Consider the following 21,045-nt stretch of genomic DNA (forward strand, 5'->3'; position numbering starts at 1 on the left):
TACCAATAAACATTGTGTTAGGTTTACTAAGAAAGGAAATTTCTTTACTTGTGCACTAAAGCTTTCTTTTGAAGAGATAAAAATGTAAGTTTCCACAGAAATTAATTTCCTTTCTGGGTAATAGTAGAATTCCTCTGTTTATTTAGCTAAGTATGGAAAAATTTAAATTCTACAAATTCACGAGTGTTTGGGTAACTTGCTACCTTGAGTAAGACTATGAATGTGCATGGTATTTGACTGTATATAATTTAATTCTCTAGCCTGGATAAAAATGATTCAACAGAATTTGGGACAGAAGAATTCAAGCAAAGGTCAGATATCTATCAATAGAAAAACATACATAAATATATATGTTATGAAACAGACTGATCATTTCTGGGTAGTTTCCAAATACTTTCAGTGTACCTTCTGTCTGTCATATTACTCCTTTTCATTTTGATGAGTAAATGAGAAAGGAGGTGCACACAGTGTTTTGCTATTTTAGGGAGCAGTACAGGAAAACCCCCCAAACCCTGCACATTGCCAGTGTATGAGAACCTACTACAATTGGTTATGTTCCTTTTTTCTGACGGCAATGACATACAATTCTATGTATTTATTTCCTGCCATAACAATTTCTTCACAGGTGAAGAAATACAAGTGTCAGTTCAAAGTGGCTATACAACTTTGTTTGATCTTTTCCGTAGTTTTTTGGCTATGTCTGATTCTTTGATGGGTATTCCCTTTCCCTAGGTCTGGACCTTCATTTTTACATATACCTTTCATTGTGCACTTAATGCCAACTTTTAAAAACTGTGGTTCTAAGTTTTATGTAACTATAAACACTGTCTCTGTACCATTTATATTGGATAATCAGATGACTCGGTGACATTATGACAAGGTCCTTACTACTGACATCTGTGAATACATGGTTCATGAATAAATGTACATTTTCAATGAAAGAGCTACGAGACAGAGAGTTAGAGAGAGAGAGTCCATACGTGTGTGGCTGAAGGACGGTACTCTGATATCCCTTCAAGTCAGGGCTCCAGGAATGTTTTCCTTTCTTACTTATCACTGAGGCTCTGCTTCTTGATACACACGTGCAGCACACCATTTTGCTGATTCATTGGAGATGGCCTACCACAGAAAGGAATTTCTACCCTGGATGGCTTCATCTTGCCATCCTCTGGTGGTCTTCCCCCCACATCCACCACACCCCTGGAAAACAGAATCACATCTGTGAACAAAAGGCTTGCACATCCCTCTCGAGTTCTGGTGAAAGACTAAGTGAAAGTGTCATTAAACAGGCAAGCCTAGGCATGAAGGCTCACCAGGCCATGACTAAAGGTGTAGCAAGGACAGGGCTCTGAGTTGAGACTTCAGTACTGGATGAAGGTTTGGCAGAGACAGAAGAGCTAGAGACATAGTACATTTGACAGACGACCTGTGTAGCACACACAAGGCCATAGTTTTCTAACCGAGAAGTGTCAGAAAAATGCATCACTTCTTCCTACATTGCCCCACTTAATTTCTGTATGTTTCAATATATCCACAGGGAGGACAGCAGCTTAACCAAAGTTGTTGTTCATTCAGATGAAGACATCAAGAGGTGGTGAGTTGACTAATTTTAAATTTTATTTTATTTTTGATTGTTGGGGTAATACATAGAGGAGTTACAGTTACATCTGCCAGATAGTAGATGCATTACTTCTCACACAATGATACCCCTTCTCATGTTATTGTGCCCATGGGCCTTCCCCCTCCCAATCATCTTGTTTTTTTCTACTTCCTTTTTCTATTTCAAACAAGGAAATAAACGTATATACTGTATGCCAGGTTACAAAGCCAGATACAGTAACAATATGAGATTAAGCATAAGGGGAAAAAAAGAGAAGAGAAATAACATAGTACATTAAGAACAGCAATCACACAAGATAAAGCTCTTGTTTCCATATCCTAGAGTTCCTTTCATTTAGTGTGAGTTGAGTTTTTGATCATCTAAATGATAAACCATTTTGGACAATGATGAATTTTCACAGTACACAGGACTACCTATCCATATCGCACGGAATCATGATATGTTTTGAAACTAAGGAGAAATGATAGAGCAGATCATAAGACAGTGGCTCACGGAGTGCTGTGAAGTCAAGAACTAGCACCCAGAATCCAGAGATTATCACAGAGCCTATGAGCTACTCACCAGAAGCCCAGGGACCTGGCAATCCCTTTCTGAAACCTAAAGGTAGTCCCAGGTGTCTGAAGGGCACAAGAGGAAGAAGCACATTCACACTGAATGGGAGTCCTGCTTTTAGACTGCTCTTCCTTGTCCCTAACTGAGGGGCAGGAAATAGAGCTGGGAGTGGAAGGCAAGTGGATGCGGAAATTGAATTGAGTTGGGTGCAAGAAGATGAGGCTGTTATCCACCAGGTTAGGTAGATTTATTTGTTTATAGTGTTATTAAACATGGATAAAAATCATCTTTTGCAGGTGTAAAAGTTTAATTTCTGCAAAAAGCCTCACTTCAGTTTCTTTGCATGTGTGGATACTGAACATACCTAATGAGTAGAGAAATGTGGAGACAGATTTCTGATGTTCAGGGAGAGTTTTCCAGCACTAGAAAATGACATCAACTAAGTTTCTACCTCATCTCGATATTGTATGCCTGGGAATCTTTCTAATCTTATTTGGACAAAACAGAAATATATTAAGATATGTTTTATGTCCCCATTGTGATTGAGATCCTGCAAAAACACCAGCACAATCTAAAGGGCATTTCACAATCCTTGGACACACACTACCAAATCCCCACTGTTGACTACTCTTCTGTCTTACACATCTAGAACATCAGCTTGAGCTACCACATGAAAATTAGTGTGTTTTGCAATAGAATCATTTATTTTTCTATTTGCTTGAAGTAATTTTTACTTTCTTTCTTGGTTTATCAGACCTCTGATTGATCAAGTACTTATCAATTTACTTTCATGTCTTATTATAATCCCTAAAGTCTTTGGGATATTTGTAGCTCTGTCTTTATAAAAATAAAAGATACATAGAGCCTATAATCCTAGCTACTGAGGAGGCTGAGAACTGTGGATCGTGGTTCAGCGTCAGCCCTGGCACTAAAGACCTTGAGACTCCTACCTCCCATTAAGTACCAGAAAAAAACAGAAGCGGTACTGGGGCTCAAGAAGTAGAGTGGTAGCTCTGAGCTGAAGAGCTCAGGGACAATGCCCAGGCTCAGAGTTCAAGCTCCTTGAATGAAAAAATATCAGAAATACTTTTGATTTCATTTTTTCAGCTTCTTGAGATCTGGTTATTAGCATATGATCTTCTGATAGAATATATATTCTTCAGCTAGAGGAACAGGTCATGAAGAGAATTTTTTCTAGTCAGTATGTCAGCTGCACTTCACAAGATGTTACAAATGCAGTCAACCAAAGGATAGAATCCTTTCTGGAACAAAGAGGTGGAGGTCTAAATAGTAATATCGGTAGGAAACTCTATGAGATTCTTATCCAGTTAACTTCCTGAAAGCCAGAAGGATGGCTCAAGTGGTAGAGTACCCTTCTTAATAGAGAAAGCTAAGGGAGAGCACCCAGGCCATAAGAGGAAGCCCAATAGTACCTGCACATAAACACAGTAAGAAAGAGAAAGAAGGAAGTCCACCTCCCTAGCAGAGAAAATCACAGGGTTGTTGTGAATGGATGGAAAGAGATATTCCAAGAATGGCACCCAAAAGGAAGCAAATGTAAATGTACTCCTAGCTGGCAAAGAAAACTTGAAAGTATTACAACATGAAAGTCATTTCATTTGGCTAAAGGCACTGCAATTATTAACAACAAAATCCTACTAAGACTCGATGCACCCAATTTGGCGCAACAGACAGTGCTGAACATAAATGAGTAGATGGATCCCAACCATGTTGGATCCTTTCCAAAGAATCCGCAAGAAACCAGATTCAACTGAAGGCCAAGAGCCAAAGGCAGCACATATCTGCAGAATATTCCACACAACAGTCCCAGAATAAGTATCATCCCAGCAACCCCCAAGCTTTCTCCAAAGGAAATAATATTTAAAGCCTAGAGGCAGCATTATTCTTTTTCCCTTTCCCTTCCTCTAATACCTCCTCTACAGTAATTATTCAAAGAGATTTCTTGGCAGAGTATAAAGGAAGTCTTAACAATTACATATAAGAAAAGTCAATATACTATTTCCTATCATACTATGGTGGGATTCAACTGGAAATAGCAAGATAAACTGCAGAAAATATTGAAATAGATAGAAATCGAACCAAACACTGTGAATGGTTAATGGGTTATTAAAGAAAGAAAGAAGGGATTTGTAATCAAGTCTACAAAAACCATTAGAGAGCCTGACTATGACGTTTGGTTTCATCCTATAGGGACACCTCATCTTATACCACAACCAAACTTGACGAAACAAACAACAATGAAGGGTAAGGTCTAAATATACATATACTCTCATCTATGTGCATCTATGCATAATTAAATGTAGGTAAGTACAGTCACACATTAAGGATAGTGTCTGAAATGAAAGTGATTAGGATTACAGAACTTTATTTTAGGTATTGATGACACTGCAGGGCCTTTGATATTTTTCTAAGATTCTTGGGCTGTAATATCTGTAGATCACTTTCTAAAATCTTAGGTGTTTTCAAGAAGAAATATCAAGAATTCTTTTTGTCCTAATTTAGTGTGGTGGCCAAAAGAAATTTAGTGTTTTGTTGTAAGATTCAGCAGGTTAAACATTCTGGTGACTCCGTTGTTTCTAGTTAGAGGATAAGACAAGTTAAAGGTGGTCTCTCTGTCTGTTTGTCTGTCTGTGTGTCTGTCTCTGTGTGTGTCTGTTTGTCTCTCTCTCTCTCTCTCTCTCTCTCTCTCTCTCTCTCTCTCTCTCTCTCTCTTTCTCACACACTGTATCTCTCTGTCTCCATCTCTCTCTGTCTGTCTGTCTCTCTCTGTCTCTCTGTTTCTCTCTCTCTCTCTCTGTCTCTCTCTCTATGAATGAGTAAAGGCTGATCATTAGGGGCTTTTTAATTTGTTATGTATTTTCCTAAAATGCTTTACTGATAAGGTGCGTTTTTGGCCCCAATCAAAAATTTGCCCAATTATGTGATGGATGTCTATCTCAAGCGATGATGATGATGATGATGAAAAGACCAGCAAATCTCTTCACGCCCATGTTCATCCTTGATGTGTCTCATTCCATTGCTGTGAGAAGGAGGCTGGCTAAAATAGAAAGACTTACCTAGGTTTTCAGATGTTCATGGGAGACGTGACAGCTAAAAAAGCTCCCTCATAGCATTTGTGATTCACTTAGTGAATGAGAAGTCTTTTACCATCAAGTCAGGGTTGGAATTTTATGTGAAAGGCAAATATTACTAAATAGCCAAAGCATGTCTGTGTGTTAGTTTCCACATATATTCTGTAGTTTAAGGTGAATAACTCATGAACTACCAATCCTATTATGAATCAGAGAGGATGGACAGACAGAGGAAGCAAGGAGGGGAGAGAGGAAGCAGAAATGTAGATGGTTAATCAGCTCAATTTCCTTCATAGCAAGGGAAACGGAACATCAGGAAACCCACAAAAACAGTGTAAACAGTGCTTTAGGGTCATAGGAAAAGAACTCCTTGTGAATCTTGCATAAGTTTTTATTTAGCACAGGTAATCATTTCATTGGAGAGAGAGGCCTCATTTCTAGGAAATACCCCCTTACATATGTAGTATATGTAGAGTTCGTTTTCTGGGTATTATAGCAATTTGGGAAGAAAAAGTCTCTTTAGGAACTTCCATAGTATTTGACTGTGCATAATTTAATGGTTCATGTTGATAATGAGGAGCAGAATACACATACATTGACAGATGAGAGCCATTTGTTGTCAGATACTCAAATGTAGACAGATTTGTGTAGAAAGCTGTACAGAGACTAAGTATCATGTTTGTGGGAACCCTTTGGAAGGTCAGGGAAGTGAAATTTTTCTGTGCCATTCCGTGTTTTCACAAATTGGATAAAGAATTGAGGCTCCTGTAAGGAGAGGGAATTCTCAATGTCCTGGTGAACAATGAAGTGTTCTCTGTTTCTGGCCTGCCACCCATTGGTCCAATCTGAGAGTAAGTCAGTAAAGACATCTACGATTACTGAAGGTAATGAGGGAATAGAAGGAACAGAGGAAGCAGAATATTAGCTATGATCTCAGGTTGAGTTCCCTTGAAGAGTATTGTATTGAAATTCATACAAGATGTCAAGAGGTACTATGGTAGGGGTACTGGGAAAAATTCTTCTACCTTGCATGAAACCGGTCCATATTTAATTTCCTGAACAGATTCAACTGTATTTCTGTGGTAACATGAAAATACTGCTTTTCATTTGGTTCTGGTCTCTTTGTTCACACCAGAGTACCAGAGCAAAGAGCTAGAGGGAACAGAGGAGCTGGAGATGGAGCTGTAGCTCAAGTGGCAGAACCTGTTCCTAGGATGAACGCAGTTATGGTTTTAGTACCCAGCCTGCAGAAAAAGTTTGATTTCCTCTACAGTTTCCAACTCAATTTTCTGTGTCTTTTTTTTTTACTTACATTTTAGGGATGACACAACCTTAACCGCCATTGCGGTTTGTGACTCGAGCATTAACATTTGGTGAGTTATCTGTCATCTGAATGTAAATTCATTTGTGGTGTGAGTTTAGTACACAGTCTATATGACAGCTGATCGTTGTCTTCATTATTCCTCCTCCTGTATTGAAACTAAATAGAAAATGACAGCATCTGGCAGCAGATACTTGGTCATGGTCTACTGTGAATTCAAACATAGCAACCGTATCTTTATTTACCTATTCTCTACCTTATTTACTTATTGCCTACATGCAACTTTTACTGAGCCAATGGAGGTAAGAATCACAGTCAGGCACAGTGAGGTGGTCTCCGTGTTTCTGAGGTGAAAGAGCTGGTGGGCCTCTTTCATTCTCCAGAAATCTGATACTTGGACAGGCCCACTGACAGTTATGATGAGAGTCCAGCTTCTAGGCTCTTGTTCCTTGTCCTTTGGTGAGAAGCAGTTAAGAATACAGCCAAGTATGTGAAAAGAAGGAGGGAGAAGAGCAGACTTAGAAAGCTGAAAATCAGATTGTGTAGTGGATTGATTTCTTCTGAAGTGAGTTACATGTACAAATGAACTAACGCATACCAATAAACAGTGTGTTAGGTTTACTAAAAGAGAAAAATTATTTGACCATGCATAAAAGCTTTCTTTTGTAGAGGTAAAAATATAAGTTCCTGCAAAACAAATTTCCTTTCTAGGGAAAAAAATGGAAATACCTTGTTCCTTTAGCTAAATGTGTAAAGGTTTCAATTTCTACAAATTTGTCAGTGTTAGATTAACTTACTACCTTGAGTAAAAAAGTAAAACTATGATTGCACATTGTATTTGACTGTATATAATTGAATTCTCTTTAGCTTCGATAAGAATGACCCAACAGAATTTGGGACAGAAGAATTCAAGCAAAGGTCAGATATCTATAAATAGAAAAACATACATAAATATATATGTTATGAAACAGACTGATCATTTCTGGGTAGTTTCCAAATATTGTCAGTGTACCTTCTGTCTGTCATATTACTCCTTTTCATTTTGATGAGTAAATGAGAAATGAGTTGCACAAAATGTTTTGCTATTTTAGGGAGCAGTGAAGGAAAACTCCTAAACCCCCCACTCACATTGCCAGTGTATAAGATCCTGCTACAACTGGTTGTGTTCCTTTGGTCTGGTGGCAATGACATACAATCCTTTGCATTTATTTCGTGCCGTAACAGTTTCTTCACAGGTGAAGAAATACAAGTGTCAGATCAAAGTGACTACAAGTTTGTTCGGGCCTTTCCATATTTTATTGGCTCTATCCAGTTCTTTGATGGGTATACTCTTTCTCTATATCTATTCTTTTCATTGTGAACTTCATGCCAACTTTTCAAAACTGTGGTTCTAAGGTTTGTGACACTGTGAATACTTTATGGACACCATTTATATTGTATAGACAGATGACTCCATGGTGTTATGACAAGCTCCTTACTGCTCACACCTGTGAATACAGGGTTCGTGAATAAATTTATGTTTGCAATGAAAGAGCTAGGAGACTAAGAGAGAGAGTGTGTGTGTCCACATGTGTGCTTTAGGTAAAGGGGCTCCAAATCAGGTTTCCAGGATTAATCTGTTTTCTTGCTTATCATTGGGCCTCTGCTTCTTGATCCACACATGAAGTGCACCCTTTTGTTGATTCCGTGGAGATGTACTTCTGCAGAAAGGAATACCCTGGATGGCTTTCTATTGCTATCCTGTCATATTTTCCCCATCTGTAAACCAAAGGTCTGCACATCTATCTAAAATTCTGTTGAAAGGGAAGGGTCATTGATCAGGCAAGCCTAGGCATGAAGGATCAACCTGCCATGATCATGGGAGTAGCAAGGACAGTGCTCTGAGTTCTGACCTCAGGAAAAGAAGGGTTGACAGAGACAGAAGACCTAGACACATAGTACATTTGACAGACCACCTGTGTAGAAAAACAAGGCCACAGTTTTCTAACCGAGTAGTGTTAGAACATTGTATCATTTCCTCCCACATTTTCCCACTTAATTTTTATATGTTTTGATATGTCCACAACAAGAACAGCAACTTAACAACTGTTATTGTTCCTTCAAATGAAGACATAAGTAGTGTGCGAACTGATTTTTTTTTTTGGTCGTGACAAGGTATAGAGGGGTTACACTTACATTCGTCAGGTAATAGGAAGATTACTTGTCACAAACTGATTCCTCTTTTTCATACTTTTTCCCATTTCTTTTCCCCACCCCCTCCCAATCATCTTGTCTTCCCTCCTTTCCTTTCCTATTTCAAATAACCGAATAAGAACATATACAATATACCAGATAATAAAGTCAGATACAGTCCCAATAGGAAATTAACCATAAAGAGGAAAAAGGAAAAGAGAAATAACATAATACCTTAAAAACAACAATCACACAAAATAAAGCTCTTGGTTCCATTTTTTTAAAGTTCCTTTCATTTAGTGTAAATTGAGTTTTTTGTCATCAAGTGATAAATCAGAATTGGACAGTGGTGACTTTTCAGGATACAGAGGACTACCTATGAATATCATATGTAATCCAGATGTGTTTTGAAACTAAGCAGGATATGAAGAGCAGATCAAAAGAGAGTGGTTCATGGGGTGCTGTGATGTCAAGAACTAGCACCTAGAATCCCTAGGTGCCTGTCAGCTACTCACAATGAGCCAAGGTCGCAGGGAATCCTTTTCTGAAACAAAAAGGTACTCTCATTTGTCTGTAGTTCCCAGGAGGTAAGACACTGATAAAACACCAGCACAATGCAAGGGACATTTCACAATCCCTCTACCCACACTGGCAACGCCTTATCTCTGACTACTATTCCATCTTACACATCTGGAATATCAGCTTTACTACCATATCAAAGTTAGTGTGTTTTGCAATAGTATCAATTTTTTCCCATTTCCTTTAAGTAAGTTAAACTTTCTTTCTTGGTTTATCAGTCCTCTGATTGATCAATTACTTATCAGTTAACTTTCATATCTAATATAATCTCTAATACCTTTAGTATTTTTGTAGCTCTATGTCCTTAAATAAGATACACTGCTGCTGTCATTCTGGCCACTCAGCAGGCAGAGATCTGAGGATCACAGTTCAAAACCAGCCCTGGCCTGTGAGACTCTGTGAGTCTCTTACCTCCAATTAACCACGAGCAAAACCATAAGTAGTGCTGTGACTCTAGGGACAGGGTAGTAGTAGTCTTGAGCTGAAGAGCTCACGGAAAGAGCCGAGGCCTAGGGTTGAAGCACCATGAATTGAAAAAAGTAAGATACACTTTTGATTTCAATTTTGTTTTTTGATTTCTTCAGACTAGGTTAGTAGCTCAGCATCTGATCTTCTGATAGAATATATATTCTTCAGGTAAAAGATGAAATGTTTTCACGTGTCTTCTAAACAAATTTGGACTGTAGTAAACTTTGGTGTTTTTTGATTGATATTTTTTGTCTAACTGATCTTTCCTTACTAGCAATGGATAGAATGCATCTAATGTCATTCAAGTGTATGTCTCCTTGAAGATTTCATGCTGTTGGTTTTATAGAAGAGCAGTTTCCTGCCCTATATACCTATATTGTTACAATGACTATTCATGGTTGTTGTTTTTTTGTCGGTCCTGGGGCTTGAACTCAAGGCCTGGGCAATGTGCTTGGACTTTCTCAAGGCTAGAGCTCTTCCACTTGAACCATAACTCCATTTCTGGCTTTTTTCTATGTACATGGTACAGAGGAATTGAAACCGAGTCTTTCTGCATGCTTGGCCAGCACTCTACCACTAGGCTAACCTCCCTTCCCCCCTTTTAATACACTTATTTGAAATAGAGAAGAGGAGGGGGAAAACAAGATGGGGTTTCTATTTTTGTTAGTTTTATATATTTTAACCTGAGTTCTCCATAAAGAAAGTCTAGAGACAAGAACTTATGACTAATTTCCTTCTTTGGGAATAACACCTCAGAAAAGCAGAAATCAGGAGATATCTATGCTGCCATGGTTGTTTATTGGATATAGTTCACAAAATTTCCTGCCAGTCTTGATACTTTTCCACTGTTTACTGCGCTTTTCTTTTAACTGTGTAACACGAATTTTCTGTCATTGCTTACATTTGATTGTTTTCCAGAAATAAATTCCTCCATTCCATACTCACTCATGAAATGCGTGTTTAGTGGGCAGTGTATCATTGAGTCAAGGTTAAATTCATTATATTTAAACCATTAAAACCATTGGCATCTTTCATTAAAGAGAATAGTCCGTATCACCCAAATTCTGCTTGATCATAAGGGACATATTGCTCACATTTCTTTTTCTTTACTGTATCCTTGTTTCTTTCCTCCTTTGTTGTTTGGAGAAAGTGTAGAGAAAGTTTTATTCTCTTCTTCTTTGTGTATCTGGCCTATCAATTTACTCTTTACTACTGGCAGTAGTTAACTTAATGAGCAACAGGAAGCATATGGTTAAAAGACTTAATAATCAGTAAAATCTGTGTGGGTGCAGTATTTACACTCTAACTTTCCAAGTGATACATGCCTTCATGTGCATATATGGTAATACTAAGAAACTGTTGTTAAGTGAGGGACAGTTCCACTATTAGTAATCATTAACAACATACTTTCATTCGAATCAAACTGATGACCTAGCTTCATTTATCTACTGATTTTAATTACTTATATGTATACTGAAGTATGAGGTATCAGTGTTATAGCAGTAGAGAAAATTGATCACTTCATGTATAAAGTAGGTAGCTATTTGACTGAAAATGTATAGTATAGTTGTGCCTTATGACGAGACTTTCTTATCCTGGAAGAAGTGTCTGTAGAATGTTATGTGGGATCTAGCATTGAAATGTGAGTTTAAATCTAGGAGGACTCTCTGAATATATATATATATACATATACATATATATATCCACACATATTTCTAAAGGCAGCATGAAGGAAAGAAATGTATTTGTGCGTACACCAACAGATGTCAAAATGTGAAATAAGAAGTATGGGAAGCAACTAAGACACAGGCATGACAGCCCAGCTACTGAGAGACAAATGCACATCTTTCTTCCTTCTTTATAACAACTAGGGTAAGAGAGGAACAGGTCATGAGGAGAATTTCTTCTAGTCATTATATCAGCTACACTTCAACCAAAGGATAGAATCCTTTCTGGAACAAAGCAGTGGCATTCTAAATAGGAATATCGGCAGGAAACCCAGCAGTTTACTTCCCGAAAGCAAGAAGTATGGCTCAAGTGGTAGAGTATTCATCTTAATAGAGAAAGCTAAAGTAGAACACCCAGGCCCTAAGAGGAAACCCAATAGTACCTGCAGAGAAACATAATAAGAAAGAGAAAGAAGGAAGTCCACGTCCCTAACAGAGACAGTCACATGCTTGATGTGAATGGATGGAAAGAGATATTCCAAGAATGGCACCCAAAAGGAAGCAAATGTAAATGTACTCCTATCTGGCAAAGAAAACTTGAAAGTATTACAACATGAAAGTCATTTCATTTTGCTAAAGACACTGTAATGATTAACAACAAAAAGGCAACTAATCCTCAATGCACCCAATTTGACACAACAGACATCGCTGAACAGAAATGAGTTGATGGATCCCAACCATGTTAGATCCTTTCCAAAGAATCCGCAAGAAACCAGATTTAACTGAAGACCCAGAGCCAAAGGTAGCACATATCTGCAGAATATTCCATCCAGCAGTCCCAGAATAAGTATCGTCCAGGCAACCCCAAGCTTTCCCCAAAGGAAATAATATTTAGAGCATAGAGGCAGCATTATTCTCTTTTTTCCTTTTCCTTTCTCTAATACTCCTCCGTAGTAATTATTCAAAGAGGTTTCTTGGCAGAGTCTAAAGGAAGTCTTAACAGGACATATAAGAAAAGATAATATTACCATGTGCTATCATACTATGGTGGAATTCAACTAGAAATAGACATGGAAGTAAACAATAGAAAAAATTACAATATATAGAAATGGAACAAAAATCTGAATGTTTAATGGCTCATGGAAGAAAGAAAGGAGGGACATGTAATCAAATGTAGAAAATCATTGGAGCCTCTGACTATATATTTTGGTTTCATTCTTTAGTGATATTTTATCTGATACCTCAACTGAACTTGACAAAGGAACCAACAATGAAGGGTAAGGTCCGAATAAACATACAATGTCACCCATGTGTATTTATGCATATATACATGTATGTAAGTACAGTCATCCATGAAAGGACAGTCACAGAAAAGAAAGTAATTGAGATTAGGCACCTGTAAGTATAGATGACAATTGAAGGTCTTTGATATTTTTCTAATTTACTTTGGCCATAATATCAGTAGTTCCTTTCTAAAACGTTAGCTACTTTTAAGAAGAAATACCAAGAATGTTTCTTGTTCCTAATCTATTTTAATGGCCAAAAACAATTTAATGTTTTGCTGTAAGATTTAGCAGGTTAAGAAACTTCTTTCTATTGAATTTGTTTTCTCTAGCTAGAGGATGAAACAACTTAGATGTGTTCTCTCCCTCTCCCTCTCTCTCTTCCTCCCTCTCTCCCTCCCTCTGTTCCTCCAGAATGAATGAGTAAAGGCTGGTCATTACTGGGTTTTAATTTGATAGGTATTATCCAAAAATGCCTTACCTCTAAGTTCACGTTCAGGCCTAAACAAAAATTTACACAGTTATGTGCTGGATGTCTATTTCAAGAGATGGTGATATAAAGACCAGAGAATCTTTTCATGCCATATTCATCCCTGATGTGTCTCCTTCAATTGCTGTGGGAAGGAGACTGGTTAAAATATAATGACTAGGATATCAGATGTTCATGGGAGACGTGACAGCTGAAGACACCTCCCTCATACCATTTGTGATTTATTTAGGGGATGAGAAGGCTTTTACCATCAAGTAAGGGTTAGAATTTTATATGAATGTGAAATACTACTAAATAGTAAAAGCATGTCTGTGCGATCATTCCAACATATATTCTGGATATTAATGTGAATAACTCATGAAATACAAATCCTTTTTATCACTCAGAGAGGCTGGATGGATAGAGAACAATAGTGCCAGCATGGAGGGAAGAGAGAAAGCAGAAATGTAGGTGGTAGATCAGCTTGATTAATTCCATAGCAAGGGAAATGGAAGATAAGGAAACCCATAAAAACAGTGTTACCAGTGGTTTAGGAAAAGAATTTGTCAGTCTTGCATAAGTGGTTGTTTAGCACAGGTGAACATTTCATTGAAGTGAGAGGCCATATTTTTAGGAAAACACACGAAATACCCCCTTGCATATACAGTATATGTAGAGTTAGTTTTCAGGCAGTTATAGCTATTTGGGGAGAAAAAGTAGGTTTTGAAATTCTCACAGTATTTGACTGTGTGCAATTTAATTATTGATGTTGATAATAACTAGCAGGATGCACATGGATGCACACAAGACAGCCCTAAGTGGTCAGATACCCAAATGTCGACAGACTTGTGTAGAAAGCTGTACAGAGACTAAGCACCATGTTTGTGGGAACCATTTGGAAGGTCAGGGAAGTGCAATTTTTTGTGCCATTCTTTCTTTTTGCAAATTGGGTGAAGGATTGAGACTCCAGAAGGAGAGGGAGTTCTCACTGTCCTGGTTAGCAGTGGAGAGTTCTCTGCTTCTGGCCTGCCACCCATTGGTACTCTCGGCAAGTAAGTCAGTAAAGACATCCACGATTGTTGAAAATAAGAAGGGAATAGGAGGAAGAGAGGAAGCAGAATATTGACTGTGACCTCTGGGTTGAGCGCCCTTGAATTGCATTGCATTGAAAGTCATACAAGATGGCATTAGGTACTGTGGTAGGGGGAACAATTCTTCTATCTTGTGTGAAAACTTTACTTTTCTAAGTTCCATATTTAAGTTCCTGAAGAGATTCAAATCCATTCTACTGTAAAATGGAAATACTGCTTTTCATTTAAGTACAGGTTTCCTACTTCACACCATAGTACCAGAGCAAATAGCTAGAGGGAACAGAAGAGCTGGAGATGGCGATGTAGCTCAAGTGGCAGAGCATGTTCCTCAGATGAACACAGTTATGGTTTTAGTACACAGCCTTGTAGAAACAGTTTGATTTCTTCTAAATGTTCCAACTGATTTTCTGTGGCTGATTTTCTATTATTTTATTTTTTAGAGATGATACAGCATTAACTGCCATTGCAGTTTGTGACCCAAGCATTAACATTTGGTGAGTTGAATTTTCTGTCATCTGAGTGTAAATTCACTTCTAGGGTGAGGTTAGTACCCAATCTATATAACAGCTGATCAGTGTCCTCATGTATTCCTTCTCTTGTATTGAAACTAAATTGAAAATGATAGCGTCAGGCAGCAGAGACTTGGTCATGGTATACTGTGAAGTAAAACATAGTAACCGTATCCTTATTTACCTATTCTCTACCTTATTTACCTGTTTCCTACATGCAACTTGTACTGAGACAATGGAGGAGAGAATCCCAGTCAGGAACAATGAGGTGGTCTCAGTGTTTCTGAGGGGAAAATGTTGGTGGGCCTCTTTCCTTCTCTAGAAATCTGGTACTTAGTAGACAGGCTCATTTTCAGGTCTGATGAGAGTCCAGCTTTTAGGCTGCAGTTTCTTGTCTTTTGGTGAGAAGCAGTTAAGAAATCAGCCAAGTTAGTGAAAGGAAGGAGAGAGAAGAGCAGACTTAGAAAGCTGAAAATCAGATTGTATAATGGATTGAGTTCTTCCGAAGTGAGTTGCATGTACAATTAAACTACATGATACCAATAATCAGTGTGTTAGGTTTAGTAAGAGAGAAAAATTCTTTGACCGTGCATAAAAGCTTTCTTTTGAAGTGATAAATATGTAAATGTTTCCATTTCTACAAATTTGTTAGTGTTAGGTTAACTTAGTACCTTAAGTAAAAAAGTAAAACTATGATTGCACTTGGTAGTGGCTGTATATAATTTAATGCTCTTTAGCTTGGATAAAAATGATCCAGGAGAATTTGGGACAGAAGAATTCAAACAAAGGTCAGATATAGACATATAGATCAACGTGTATAAGTATATGTTAGGAAACATATTGATCATTTCTGGGAAATTTCCAAGTATTGTCAGTGTATCTTCTGTCTGTCATATTATTCCTTTTTCATTTTGATGAATAAATGAGAAATGAGTTGCACAAAAGTGTTTTGCTATTGTAGGGAGCAGTGTATTAGGTTTACTAAGAGAGAAAAATTCTTTGACCATGCATAAAAGATTTCTTTTGAAATGATAAAATGCAACTCCCCTACGCCAAATTAAATTCCTTTGTTCATTTAGCTAAATATGTAAAAGTTTTGATTTCTACAAATTTGTTAGTCTTAGATTAACTTACTACACTGAGTGAAAACGTAAAACTATGATTGCACCTGATATTTGATTATCTATAATTTAATTCTCTTTAGCTTGGATAAAAATGACCCACCAGATCTTGGGACGGAAGAATTCAAGCAAAGGTCAGATATCTACAAGAAGATAAACATACATAAATATAAATGATATGAAACAGATTGATCATTTCTGGGTAGTTTCCAAATATTGTCGGTGTACCTTCTGTCTGTCAGATTGCTCCTTTTCCATTTTGATGAGTAAATGAGAAATGAGTTGCATAAAAGTGTTTTGCTATTGTAGGGAGCAGTGAAGGGAAACGCCTAAAACCCCCCACATTGCCAGTGTATGAGATCCTACTGCAACTGGTTGTGTTCCTTTGGTCTGATGGCAAAGACACAGAATCCTATGCATTTATTTCCTGCCATAACAATTTCTTCACAGGTGAAGAAATACAAGTGTCAGATCGAAGTGGCTACATGTTTGTTCGGTCCTTTCCATATTCTGTTGGCTATGTCCAGTTCTTTGATGACTATAGACTTTCTGTAGGCCTAGACCTTAAATTATACATATTATTTTCATTGTGCATTAATGCCAACTTTTCAAAACTGTGGTTGTAAGGTTTGTGACAGTGTGAGTACTTTATGGGCACCATTTCTATTGGATAGACAGATGGCTCCACAGCATTATGTCAAGCTCCTTACTGCTCACATCTGTGAATACAGGGTTTGTGAATAAATTTATGTTTACAATGAAAGAGGTAGGAGACAGAGAGAGAGAGATCGATCATGTCCACACGTGTGTGGCAGAGTTGCAATACTCTGATACTATGGCTTCAAGTCAGGGCTCCAGGAATATTTTACTTTCTTGTTTATCACTGTATCTCTTCTTCCTCATTCACACATGCAATGCATTTTGCTCATTCAGTGGAGATGGACTTCTGCCAGAAGGAATACTCTGGATGGCGTCATATTGCTGTCCTCGGCTGTTCACCCCCACTGTAGACAGAATCATACCTGTGAACCCAAGTCTACACATCCATCTACCATTCTGGTGAAATCCTAAGGGGAAGTGTCATTGAACAGGCAAGCCTTAGGTAGGAGGGATCACCATGCCATCACCATAGGAGCTGCAAGGACAGGGCTCTGAATTCAGAGTTCAGTACTGGAGAGAAGTTTTGGCAGAGACAGAGGAGATAGAGGCATAGTACATTTGACAGAGCATCTGTGTAGCATGCACAAGCTATAGTTTTCTAACCTAATATTGTTATAAATACAACATTCCTTCCCACATTGTCCTACTTAGTTTTTATATGTTTCAATTTGTCCACAGCAAAGGCAGCAACTTAACCACGGCTGTTGTTCATTCAAACGAAGACATCAGTACTGCGTGAGTTAATTTTTTTTTATTTTGGGGATCATGTATAGAGTGCTTACACTTATTTTCCTCAGATAGTAGGTGAATTTCTTCTCACACATTGATAGCCCTGTTTATGTTTTCATCTCATTTCCCTTCCCCTACACCTTTCCAATCAACTTGCTTTATCCCCTCCCTCTCCTATTTCAAATAAACATATGTAATATTCCAGGTAACTTTTCAGATACAATAACAATATGAGATTAACAATTAAGGGGAAAAAGGAAAAGAGAAATAACATAGTACATTAAGAACAACTATCACACAAGGTAAAGCTCTTGTTTCTGTATTCTAGAGTTTTTTTTCATTTATTGTAAGTTGATTCATTTTTCATCTAATTGATAAATCATTTTGGAAAATGATGGCTTTTCAGAGCACAGAGGACTGCCTGTTCATATCACACAAAATCATGACATGTTTTCAAACTAAGTAGAAAATGATAGAGCAGATCAAAAGACAGTGGTTCTTGGTGTGCTGTGAAGACAAATCCTAGCACCCAAAACCCGTAGATTAGCATTTCTCATTACAGGCCCTAATTGTCACCGTACCATGAACAAAGGAGTAGCAAGGACAGGGCTCTGGGGTGAGATCTCAGTAGTGGCAGGAGTGGCAGGGACAAAAATGGTACAGATGAAGCTCTGTTGGCAGCATTTTTGTGTTGCATTCACAAGACCTTAGTTTCCTAACTTAATGTTCTGGAAAAAAAATGCATGATTAATTCCCACATTTTCCCAGTTAATTATTGTGTGTTTTTAATATGTCCACAGTGAGGATAGTGGCTTAAGAGCTGTTATAGTTCATTCCAATGAAGACATCAGTAGTTGGTGAGTTGATTTTTTTTGTCATGTACGTTATCACTTACTCGTTTTGCACAATGATATCTTCAGGGTACACAAGCACTGCTTATTGATATTGAATGTAATCATGATGTGTTTTGAAACTCAATAGAAATGATAGAACCTGTCCAAAGACACTTGCTCATGGTGTGCTATGAAGGCAACTACTAGCACCCAAAATTCTTAGCTTATCACGGTGCCTGTCAGCTACTCCGAATGTGGCGAGGGACCTGGGAATCCTTTGCTGAAACCAAAAGGTAGGCCTAGCACCAGTAGCTAAGAGGTGATCCTTCCTTCTTTTGAATGCTTAAACCCTGAAAAGCCCACATTCATACTGAAGGGGATCCTTACTTCTAGACTGCTTTTTCTTATTCCTATCTGAAGAGCAGGAGCAGCAGCAGGGAATATTAGATGATAATTAGATGATATGTAAGTCTTGAGTTCTTCTGAAGTGAGTTGAACGTGAACAAGACATCATTATCTACTAGAGTAGGTAGATTTGTTGGGTTATGGTATACTTTTCTTTCTCCCTCTCTCTCACTTTTTTTTTTAATTTTTGTTTTTTTATTTTTTTGGTAATTCATTGGCTTGAACTGGGTGCTGTCCCTAAGTTCTTCAGCTCAGGGCTATTAGTGCTCTACCGCTTGTGCCACAGCGCCACCTTGGGTTTTCTGGTGGTAAATTGGACAAAAGAGTCATGGATTTTCATGGCTGGGTTGGCTTTGAACCATGGTGCTCAGATCTCAGCCCCTGAGAGATTTGTGGATCACTTTCTTTTCTAATACCATTGAAGCGTTGGAGAAAGACTCAGTCATGACAATATGCTTCAAGTACATTGTTAACATTAGTAACATATTCCTCTAGAAAACATGACGTTTCCAACTTGTGAGTCTGTAATTGATTGGACCAAAGGAGCAGATCCGATGTGCAGAAAAGTAAAAGAAACAAAAATAGAGGCTACCGAGTCTGCACAGAACTGCATGTATAAGATCAAGATCATGCATGCATCCCTGATAGTTCAGAGCCCTGTCATTGTGAAATTAGTGTCTACAATGGCACTGTGTCTTGCTCTGCCACCATGCAAGACTTGTTCTTATCCAAGTCTGTTACACACTGAAAAGGCTCGACCTCATGCCACACATAGTATTCGAGCAAGGTAGATATTTATAATGATGGCAATAAAAAGTTGGCACAAGGAGTGGAGAACCTGGAACTTAACTAGGAAGAAAGAGGAAATTTGGACTGAGAAAACAGAGGGCCACTAGGGAGAAAACACAAAAAGCTAAGAGCACTGCTTTCACTTAGTTGTAAGTCACGAACATAAAGATTTTGTTCTATCTACTTGTCTCAGATTAAATTTTTCCCTTCCCCTAATACTCACACTTATTTGCATGGAAAAGTGGTTGATAAGTTTCAAAGTGATGGATTGACATGGGAATAAATGTTCAATAGAGGGACTACACAAAAGTTCCTTGCTCCAACAGTCACTCTGATGATTTCCCCAGCATGTGAATGGAGGACACTGAAGTTTTCAGATCAGAAATGAGTCTGTAGCTACTTTTTCTCATCTAACTGTAGTTACTTGGAAAAACTGGAGGTTTTGATTAGATGTGAGGAAGGTCATGGATAGTCGAAGAGCCCGCCTTCCCCTTAGTGATTTGAGGCCAAATTTCTTTGGTGGCTTGGTGAGTAATGTGGTTGTTTTCTCTTTTGGAGATGACCTTGCACCTGTCCTCCTTAATGACACACTGAACTAGAAACACACTCACTCCCAGAATGCCAGTCATGCTAACTGTCATTTTTGTGTCATCAAGTGTATTTCTTCATGGTCTGAAACTGTAAGGTTGCATTTATTTCAAATCAACATGAGAAGAGAACCAGTTATAGGGAAAAACAGTGCATGAATGTAGGACCTGCATCAGAATTTGACCCAGAATTTGAACTCCTCCGTATTCATGTGATATGTGACCATAGGTGTTTTTGTTACTTTAGCACAACTGCACATGATCCTTGTCCAGCACCTGATGATGGCAATGAGACAAAAAGGTAAGATATAAACCAAGACAAGTGTAGAGGTGGAAGTTTATGTTCATATTATATATATATATATATATGTACAGACACATGTACTCATAAGTATGCACATACACATGGATGGAGCTGAGCACTTGGACACAAAGAAACACCAACACCATGAAAGGACTGGTGGCAGGCGTGATGCAGCGCATGGCAGAAAGTAAAGATCCTGTGTTGGAACACCAGTGCTGCTAGGAAAATGAAAGAAGCATACATCAGGAAGGGTCAGCCTGTCACACATGCCTCTCACATGGCTGTGTGGTGAGTGGAAGTTGGATGTGATCTCATTTAGAAGCCTGCTTGGGAAGGCACTTATCTCAAGTCGTATCATTTTTATTCTAATTAAATGGTGACCCAATTCACTTATCTTCTGATTTTAGCTACTAATATGTATGGTGTCATATGAAGTAGCAATATGACATGAGCAGTGAAAATCGATTGGTTCATATGTAATCAGTTTTTTGACTGAAAGTTTATGCTAAAAGAATCCTTTGTGGATCAAAGTCGAGGATCACACATAAGCTCTTCTTTAACCAGTCCTAGGTCATCTTGTGAGCCTGTCTGCCTAATTCCACATTATGGTGATAGTTTTATGAATATGACGATACTTTTTCTTCCTATGGCATTTTGTCATCAGAGTCATGTAGTTTGGTTTCTCTTCAGATTGTATAAATCTTTCACTTTTTAATAAAGATACTTTTATAATACTATTTTCTGAGGTCCTCATTGCTAGCCTATAAAGTCCTATTGTAGTAAAAATAAGAAG

At 38.0% G+C, this 21,045-nt stretch overlaps 1 protein-coding gene across 1 annotated transcript in view; it reads left to right on the forward strand.

The window, feature by feature from the left end:
* The window catches only part of LOC150064916 (uncharacterized), a 96,200-nt gene that overhangs the window by 25,322 nt on the left and 49,833 nt on the right, over positions 1 to 21,045 (forward strand). The window contains exons 12-22 of the mRNA XM_090329283.1: positions 261 to 311; positions 1,538 to 1,594; positions 4,385 to 4,438; positions 6,585 to 6,638; positions 7,454 to 7,504; positions 12,696 to 12,749; positions 14,756 to 14,809; positions 16,029 to 16,079; positions 17,284 to 17,340; positions 18,135 to 18,191; positions 20,196 to 20,249. Coding sequence (XP_090185409.1) covers positions 261 to 311; positions 1,538 to 1,594; positions 4,385 to 4,438; positions 6,585 to 6,638; positions 7,454 to 7,504; positions 12,696 to 12,749; positions 14,756 to 14,809; positions 16,029 to 16,079; positions 17,284 to 17,340; positions 18,135 to 18,191; positions 20,196 to 20,249 — 594 coding nt within the window. The remainder of the gene's footprint in view (positions 1 to 260; positions 312 to 1,537; positions 1,595 to 4,384; positions 4,439 to 6,584; positions 6,639 to 7,453; positions 7,505 to 12,695; positions 12,750 to 14,755; positions 14,810 to 16,028; positions 16,080 to 17,283; positions 17,341 to 18,134; positions 18,192 to 20,195; positions 20,250 to 21,045) is intronic.

The sequence above is a fragment of the Megascapheus bottae genome, chromosome 3, assembly GCF_031878675.1.
Source record: "Megascapheus bottae isolate mThoBot1 chromosome 3, mThoBot2.hap1, whole genome shotgun sequence".
NCBI lineage: Eukaryota > Metazoa > Chordata > Mammalia > Rodentia > Geomyidae > Megascapheus > Megascapheus bottae.